The sequence below is a fragment of the Apis dorsata genome, unplaced genomic scaffold (assembly GCF_000469605.1).
Source record: "Apis dorsata unplaced genomic scaffold, Apis dorsata 1.3 scaffold_269, whole genome shotgun sequence".
NCBI lineage: Eukaryota > Metazoa > Arthropoda > Insecta > Hymenoptera > Apidae > Apis > Apis dorsata.
The window spans coordinates 107,255-116,892 of record NW_006263547.1 but is presented as its reverse complement, the minus strand read 5'-3'; the positions used below and the strand labels follow the sequence as shown (position 1 = coordinate 116,892).

General features: G+C 32.9%; 1 protein-coding gene across 9 annotated transcripts in view; it reads left to right on the top strand.

Annotated features, from left to right (window-relative positions):
- Positions 1-9,638, top strand: part of LOC102680125 (uncharacterized RNA-binding protein C3H8.09c-like) — a 323,287-nt gene that overhangs the window by 289,035 nt on the left and 24,614 nt on the right. For all 9 annotated transcript variants that reach the window (XM_031510950.1, XM_031510948.1, XM_031510952.1 and 6 more), the window contains one exon: positions 5,828-5,845. In XM_031510950.1, coding sequence (XP_031366810.1) covers positions 5,828-5,845 — 18 coding nt within the window. The remainder of the gene's footprint in view (positions 1-5,827; positions 5,846-9,638) is intronic.

Below are 9,638 nucleotides of genomic sequence, written 5' to 3'. Positions count from 1 at the left end.
AAAAATAACAAAGGGAAGAGGAATATTTAAAGAAAAAAAAAAAAAAAAATCGCGTATAAAACAAAAAGACATTTGGCACGTGGATACGAATTGAAAAGCAATTTTTTTTATTCAACTGTCTAATTTCATCGCGTCTATCATTTTTCCAATTAAATCACACGCCATTGTTAGCCTTCCTTTACTTTATAATGATGAAAATGCTAAAAACTAGATGAACAATAGATAACATATCGTTTCGTTTATTTTTTTAATACTTTTTCATAAATCGTACGATGTAAATGTTTTTTTCATCGAAAATGTAAAATTATTCGTTTAAATTCATCGTTTTTGTTTCTCATATTATTTTAACGTAACGATATCAAGTATTATATTTCAATGATTGATGATTTCTCTCTCTCTCTCTCTCTCTCTCTTTTGCTTGATCGACACGGTTTCCTTTCACCGCGATATTTTCGCCCGAATTTATCAAGTAATAGTCGAATAAAATTCGAATCTTTTGATGAATCCTGTATTTCGAATTATGCGGTTCAATAATCGTCAATCGATTTTGCTATTCGTGTCCAATCGCTGTACAACCGGAACTGTCGTAGTTGCGCTTTCGACCAGAGAATAATATTCTAGATATTCTAGGTCATGAATTTCGCGATCGTTTTACAGATCGTTTCTGATTTTTTCCTTTCGTTTTTTTTTTTCTTCTTTTTTATTTTCGTTCGCTATTTCGATCGATATTTCTTTTCACACTCTGAAGAAGCAACGTGAATTAAGAAAGTAAAAGTAATAGATTTCACCTTTAATTCGAAGCCATTTCGTGTTTCCATTTTTTTTTTCTTTAAATTTATTTTGTTGGAAATTGATTAAACCGAATCAATATTTAATTTCGTTCAAAATTGTATCGATAAATTTCCATTTTTTTTTAATATAAATAAGTTAGAAAATAAAAGATGTCGATAACCAAAGTTTTAGACATTATTAAGTTTTTAATTTCAGTAGTTTTCTAGGAATAAAATTTTAAATTGAGAAGAATGGATTTAAAATTCTTTCGAAGGAAGAATAAGAAATTTTTTTAAATAAATTTAAATAAAACAATACTTTGGTTTCGATATTAAATGATATCTCTTTCTAAATATTTTAGTGTTGATTATATCGAAAGATATATTTCAAAAGAAAATCGAAGGAAGATTTTAGACGTTCTAATTTTTATTTTTAATTCCCACCCTCTTAAATAACTTAAGAACTAATTGTGCTTAAAAGTTCGACTCGAACAACCCTCTTTCTTTCATCTTTTTCAAAATTCATTTCATTCTTTCCGCAAAACTATCTCGGCAACCAATAGAATATTAATAATTACTTTTTATTTCGCCTCTCGACCTTATGGAAATCCGCCAATAAATTACTTGCCGCCCCCGTTCAATCGAGCGTTTAGCATTCAAGGAATTCTTGGAAGGGTCCATTAGTTAGCGCGAAAATTCGCCTCTCTTTTTAATCTGGAAAGTCTTGCAAGATGTTTTTCATCGGCGTTTTACATTAATGTTCGATGGACACAGAAATTGGCTGGCGAGTATTGCCAAACAGAAACGAGTTTTCAAACGGAGGGCGAGGCAATCAAAGTAATTGGCAATTTTCCCTGAAGTCGATCCTTTCGTTGCCATTTCATGGTCAACCGTCCCTTCCACTCTCTCTCTCTCTCTTTCTCTCTCTCCCTTTCAACGCCAGAAATCGTGTATTTAAACAGCAACTAATGGACCGTTTATTGACCGAAACACTTTTCGGTTCGGTCGATCGTTGCACAAATTCGATTATCGTCCTTCTACTCTTCATTATCTGCAATTTTCTTCCTTGTATACCAATTAAACCGATAAACGTCGGCCAATACCTGAACGAGGCGTTTGCCAAGTCGAGTGTTTTGTTGGGCGGCAATGTAAATGTATTTTTAAAATGTGACGAGAAAGAAAATTATTTTTTTTATTTTTGACGATTGTGGAAATGTGGAAACGAATATGGAAACACTTTTCTAATATTTTCATTTGAAAATGTTTTCAATTATTTTTTTTTTCTCTCTTGTACTGCTTTTTTTAATCCTTAATTGGATTGTTAGTTAGTATTTAATTGTAAATTTTGATTATTAAACTTTTCATTTTGAAAATATTTTTTTTTTCCTTTTTACTTTTTTTTTCTGCTCTATATTCTATTTATCTTCGAGGTAATTGATTTGTTAGTTCAATTCACTTGTTAATTGTAATAATAGAAATATAAATTTAACGTAGAAACTTTCGCATTTCATCGATCGAACTTTGCAATATTGTTTGAAAATTTGTAATTTTTAATTTCTATGTCATGTTCGTCTCTTCGTCGTGTTCGAGGTGATTGAATTGTTAAATTCAATTTAAAAAAAAATTAGTTTAGTTATTTTATCTCGAGCTCCAAGACGGTGAGGTTTATTTCCTTCGTTTTTAATTTCTTAACTGGTTTGTCCACCACTTTTTTATTTGGTTCGTCTCTCGAAGTATCGGTGTAAGTAACGCCTCGATGCCCGGAATGTATCAGCCTCGAGTACTTACAAGGAGCAAAGTAATTGGCAATTTTCTCTTAAATCGCAGACCCATCCTCAAAGAGGTATTGCGGTTAAGTGAATAATAGTTAATTTATCGATAAACTTGTCACGTATCAGACGTTTTTTAAAAAACTATGAGAAACGATATCGATAATTATCAAATAATTCGAATTTTTTTTCTTTCTTTCTTTTCTTTCTTTCCGATCATTTTACAACGTTTCATAATGGAAATAGAAATTTTTTTTCCATTTCCACACTGTGGTCGACGAAATACGATATTTCACAATTTGATAAATAAAATTTTACGCTTATCCATGATAATCAAAAATTTGCAAAATAGGGTTTTAATTATATTTGCATTCACATCGCTTCTGATAAAATTTGATACTTCGTTGATATTGATTGCTCTCCATCGTAGAAAACTGAAATTTTCAATGATTAAAATTGTATAGTTATCCGTAATAATGACATAAAATGACGTGTATCGAAATTTGCAAAATAACATTTTAATTGTGTTTGCCTTGCTGGCAAAATTTGATACTTCGTATATATCGAATACCTTTCTTCTTCAGTATAGAGAGTCGAAATTTTCACTAAATGAAACGTTATAGTTTAAAATAATTATTTAAAAATATCTACGTTGCGGTAAATACAATTACATAAATTTTTTCAACTGACTTCAACAAACGAAATTAACAAAGTGATGAAAGATAAAAATTTCATTATCGATTTCTCGATTCTTTAAAATCTAGAATAGCCGACAATTGGAAATTCCTATATCCCTTTTTCCATTTCATTTCTTTCGTTAACCGTTCCTTTTTAACCGTTCCCCTATTTTTATCACCTACATATACATAGAATTGTGTAATTCACAGTAATCCCACAATAACGTATGATAACTTTAAGTGAAACGAAAGAAAATTTAACTGTCTTATAAATAGTGGCAAATCTTTCGAGAATTTTTGATTTTGAAAAGAAAAAACAATTTCTATTTCCATGGTGCGAAAAAGATTGAATTTCAAAATTAAGAAATCAGAATTAATCGAATTATCTTTTCTTCTTTTTTTGGAGTAAATTGAATATTATATTATATTCGCAAACGATTCGAAAATTGTTCAAAATTACGAAATAATAATAATAATAATCGATCGATAAATTACGTTTTTGTAGAAGAAAAAAAATAAAATAAAAAGTAGAACTTCGATTGAGAAATGTACGACTCTATTTCTGCAATCCACGTTTCTTGGAAGAATATAAAAGCTGCGAGGTCTATTAACGTAAAAGATGCAAGGGATCGATTTAGTCGTAGTACAATTTCTTCGAAAACCTTCCCGAACAAATCAATAACCGGGGCGACGTATAAATGAACTCGCGTCGTTGAATCCATCGTTCAACCGATCCGACACCGGGTCAATTTTGATTTTTCCATTTCGGTGAACTTGGTTGGATATTTAAGAACATCTGTTGCACGCTGCGATTCGTTTAACAGTGTTGATAAAATGGAAAATATTTCTTTTTCTAATTGTCGAACTCTCAAATTTGTTTAATCTTTCGTTTTGTAAAAAAGATTCTAAATTCAATCCCTTTCGAGTCAATTTTTGCAACATTTTTAATATCTTTGAAGATATTTTCAAAATTAAATATATTTAAATTATTATGTGTATTTCGAGCAACTATGTCGTCTTATTTACCAAACATTTGCACTGTCGAATACGTATAAAAGTGGAAAATGGAAGATCTCTGGTGGAGAGAAGGTGCGAGTAATTCGCCCACCGCGGGCGTTTAAGAGGGATGCGAGCAGAATGCATTTAAATCACCGAATTTCAAATGCAGAAAAGGGGTAAATGTCGCGCTACCTTCGATTTGACTTGGAGCGGCGGTTTAGTCACGATTCGATCGCCTTTGAAACATCACTCACTATACTGGAACGTGACTGGAACCTGAACACTATCGCGCGCGCTTCCTCTGGAATCAGGAAGCACTAAACAGTGATTGAACTGTGACTGTGTCTCTCGATTCGATCGTTAATGGAAATTGAACTTTAACACAATTGTTGTTGCAGTGTATGTATATAAAATGATGACGCGTGCGATACATCGAAGCGAGACGTGTTCTCGTTATTTTATTCCTTTTATGAATTTTTAAATGGAAAGAAGAGTTTTTTTAATGTTCCTCTAGAATTTGATAGGAAAATGTTTGTCAAGGTATTCGTGGTGTACGATCGTTTTAATTCTCGGAATATTAGATAAAAAGAGGAATTGAATTCTGTAATTCTGATATTGAGAAATTGAGAAATTTTTAGAAATATTAAATTAAATTGGTTTACCTTCTGAATTTAATTTCTTGTTGTTGTTTTTATTTACGAGTTAATTAAAAACGTATCAAGTTCCCTTCCAGAAATTTGAAATCAAACTGATTAAATCGAAATAATTTGTATTATTTATCAGAGTGATTTTGAAAAGAAAGATTCTAATGTTAAAATTAATATATTTACAGAAAATTAAATTAGTCTGTTTGTTTTCTTAAAATCTCGTTATTTAATATTTTATTTACAGTAATATTTTTTTTGTATATATATATATAGATATATAATACATGTAATAATATGTCTATAGAAATTTTCTATTTTCCCTCCTCACAAATTTTTATCGAACCTTTAGACGAAATATCAAAAATAGATACTTTCGAAAGGAATGAATAGATATATTTTTTTTATTTTCAACGAGTAATATGCACGAATTGTTTTTTCTCTACTATTTTCGTGGAATTCGTTTGATGTTTCGTCTATTGTACATACGTGGTGGTAATTTCTGATCACGTCCGTTGAAACGTTTGTCGGTCGTCATTCCACCGGTTCCTCGTTTCGACATCGCGAAACATGATCGTGCATTTTTCTCTTTGTTCCCGCTATTTGCGTATTTTTTGAAAGCTTAAAAATATTATATTTCTCCCGTGCTCGTGTGTTTATTTTGTGCTTGACTGCATAAAAAACGACATATCGATTTTTATTGAATTTTCCGCCTTTTTGTTTCCCCCAGATATTCGATCGAAATACTTAAACAGGATATCTTGGAAAGGGGGAAAAGCTTTCGTAAAATTATTATGAAAATTATATGATAAATGTGAAGGGAAACAATTAATAATTTAATTCGTTAATATTGAACGATATATAAATTAATTGTATTTTAAGAAGTAATATTTTATTCGTTAATTATTGCGAATAATTTTTTTAAAAAATTCTCCCACTAATTTTTTTAATATTTTTTCTGATTTCAGGGACTACTACTACGACAGGTGAGTGCAAATCACGCGGAGATACAAATTTTCTTGCCCAGTTTTAAAAACACGGTATTCTCTATTCTGCGATTGATAGGTATGTAAAATGAAAATATTTTTGATATTCGAATGCTTGGGAACGGCTTTTCGCACAAAATATTCGACTCGCATAATTCATTAAAAAGCAAAAGAAAATTTGAAATAATTTGAGTCGAAACATTGGAAATTGAAATGATATTTCTGTAAAAGTGGTTTAAAAAATATAGTATTATTTATTTAACGCTTGAATCACGAGCAAATGCCATTTGATATTTGTTGTTGAATATTATCCAAAATAGAAGATACAATCGGTATCACGTATATTCCAAATACAAATTACCCCAAAACATTAAATTCCAAACATTTGAAATTTAAAATCTTGCTCTATTTGGCGCCATTGGTAAAATTACATTTATAAAAAATAAAAAAAGAAATACAATACATCGAAGCTTTAATTTCAAATAATATTTAAAATAATAAAAAAAAAAAACAATCGCTTGGTATATAATCCATAATCCTTTACTCACGAAATTTCATTAAAGGGATCAAAAATTTTTCATTAAAATTTCATCAAAAGATGCAAAAATATTCGAATACCTTCGTGTATTCCGTTATAAATAAATTTCCAAACTGCATTTGATATTACAAAATTCGTTTCGTGAAAATAAATTTTTCCACGAGCTAATCGCGCTGAATGCGCGTAAAAGGTTGCGTTAAGCTGATTTCCTTCCATTGAAAACATTTCGAAATCTCGGGAGCACGATGACCGCGCGCGCGCGCGCGCGCAAATTTTCGAAAACCCGGGCATAATTTGCCGTCGATGCTGGAATTATAACTACCAGACCGTAAATCATAATTATTATCTCGGCCCGTTTCACGAATGTTTTACTTCTGCCTCGTGTGCGCGATACGCAAGAGGAATATTGGCAACAATATTGAAGTTTATTAATTTATTTTTCCGTGTATCGTTTTCGCGCCGATGCGTGAACGCATTTATTAACTTCTGGCATCCAACTCCAATTTTTTCCACGTGATAATCGTTATTTATCTTTATCATCGATTTCTTTTTTTTTTTCCCCTCTTAATAATTGTTAATTGGAAAAATATAATTTTTATTTAATTCGAGATTTTTTGCAAATTTCTTTCCAGGATATGAGCGAAGAATAGAGTATTCGAAAAACGTGAATTCTATTGGAAAAATAAAAATACTAATGGACTTGGAACTTAGAAATGGAGGAAATGATTATTCCATTTGCATTATATTGACAAAGTAACTTCTGATAGATATTTCTATATACCAATTTTGTCGATTACGTCTGATTACTTAAATAAAATCTCTTTCCCATAAAATTTCACAAAGTTCACAAAACATTATTAAAAGAAGATTCGACTCAAATAAATCGACATTGCGCACTGCTCTCTTTTCTTTCTCTCCTTTTCTTCGTCTCGACAAACGAAAATTTAATGAAAAAAAAAAAGAGAGAGAGAGAGAAAATAACACCGTTTTCACGAAAAAAAAAGCGAGGAGAAGAGAATCGCGAGTTCAAATGAACTGCGCGAGTAGATTTTTCAAGCGGGATCTATCGTCGTTCAAAGGGACTTTTCTCGCCGTTGTCCATTTAAAAAGCTCCCGGCGAAATTCTTGAAACCGTTAAAGAAGCTCTACTTTTCTAATATCGAAAATATCACGACCGCTCTCTCTAAGACGTATGTGCACACGAATAAAAGGTATTTCCACCCGCGAAGAGACGCGAATTTTTTTCTCTTTTTCTTTCCTTTTTTTAAGCACAACGAGAAAGGCAAGCAGCACAACCCGGTTAAATAAAACATTACGAAATCAACACGCGTTTCTACCCCGAACGCGAGCAACCTCGATGCAACGGATTCTCCTGCGTTGACTTAAGCTGGATGTATCCTTCCTCGCTCTGGATTTGTTAATATTTATAGTATCGAAAATCCTTCCGCGCATCTTCTCGACAAATTGGACACGAGAATGTAGTAGATGAAAGGGTTATGAAAGGTTTATTGTTTCAAACTCTTACGGCCGTATAGCTCATCCTTTTAAGATACTTTGACAGAGTGATGGAATTGTATTAATTTCGAAGTGAAGAAATATTCAGGGAGGAAATAACAGAAAAAAAAAATTCAATCGAAATTGTTTCGAAAGATTTTCAAATGATTTGCAGCATTTTTTATTATTAGCTTGAGAATTTTTTTTTTTATTTCAAACGCAGCTGTATTATTTAATATACGTAAAATTCGATTGATTTTCATTCGATGCATGGTTTTCCAATAATGTTTAATATTTAGTTGGACTAACAGTAGTTTTTACAGTTTTAACCGTGAGAATCGAGTTTGAAAGGACAATGGAAAGGAAAGTGAGGAGAAGGAGGGGATGATGATCGAATAGTTAAGGAGGAAAATGGGAGCGTATCAGGTTCGGTCTTTGTGAGAGGTCGCGTCGCGAAATCACGACTCCACCTTCTTGAATAGAGGCAAACGAAGCATGCAAGGGTTGATTAGTCAGTCTGCAAGCAAACACCCCCGACGACAGGATACATTAACGCTTAATTATTCGCCTACTGCACGCGATTATTTTTTCCTTTTCTTCTTCTTTTTTTTCTTTCTTTTTTTCTTTTTTTTTTTTTTTAATTACTTTTCTTTTTTCCCCTCCCTCTTTCACCCTCCCTTTCCTCGCCCCATCCTCCTCCTTTACCCTCGAGGTATTCGTCCAATTAATCGGCCGCTCGCTTCGCCTCGCTCAAGAAGCGAACAAGGACCGGGTTGATTGAATGGAAGTGGAACTTAAAGAGGCGATGCACGTGCGATTATCAAAGCGAGGCGGTACACGCCAACGTTATTATGCTCACGTGACCATGGATAATAATTATTAAAGCGCAACCTGGTGGCTGCCTTTCTATGTTTCCAGCGACACAACGCGAATTTCCCCGGGTGAAACGCCATTTTTCCTCTGTCCTCGCGTCCAAGTGAGAACTGAATTTCCGTGTAATTTAGAATCCGTTTGTGCGACACCAAAGGTTAAGAGATAGCGAGCTCGATATCTATATATATATATATATATAGAGAGAGAGAGAGAGAAACGACGAATTTCGTGGTTATCGATTTTATCGTCGAACGTTTTGATGGAAGAAATTGTTTTTTCACCTCTTTATCGAACTGGCTTTGTCGTTTGTGGTTTATTATTTATAGAGGAATATAAAGATCCTCTAAAATATATATATATATATATATATACTCTTTAAGAATATAATCAAATTTCGAAATATTCTCCATAGAATGGCGAAACGCATTAAATAAATGCAACGTCGTGCGAAAAATGTAATTTCGTTCAACTCGTGAATTTAATTGAACTCCAATTCACGATACCAAACTTGTTGTAACCTGTATAACCCGTGATGTATGTACGTCCGCCTGGCTATGCATCTTCGCGCAACGGTGGCCAAACATCGGCAATCGAATGAAAGGGTGCGCGAAAAAGATTGAAAAAAGAAAAAAAGAGGGGGAGGAGGGAGGAAAATGGAAAAATGGAAGAGCGTTGTCCACGCAACCGCCCCTCGAACGCGTCCTTTTTTGCTTTAATTGTTGCGATTCAGAGACAGTTCGTGACCGGCCTGGAGAAAGACCGGTTCTGTGGCTAGAAAGGTAGAACGCCGCTAGAACAGGGCCGAATAAAAGTCATAAGCTCTCTCTCAGGTGAGGGAGGAAGGGGTTTGCACCCGGTTGGAACGGAATTATAACCGTGGGCAAGGGA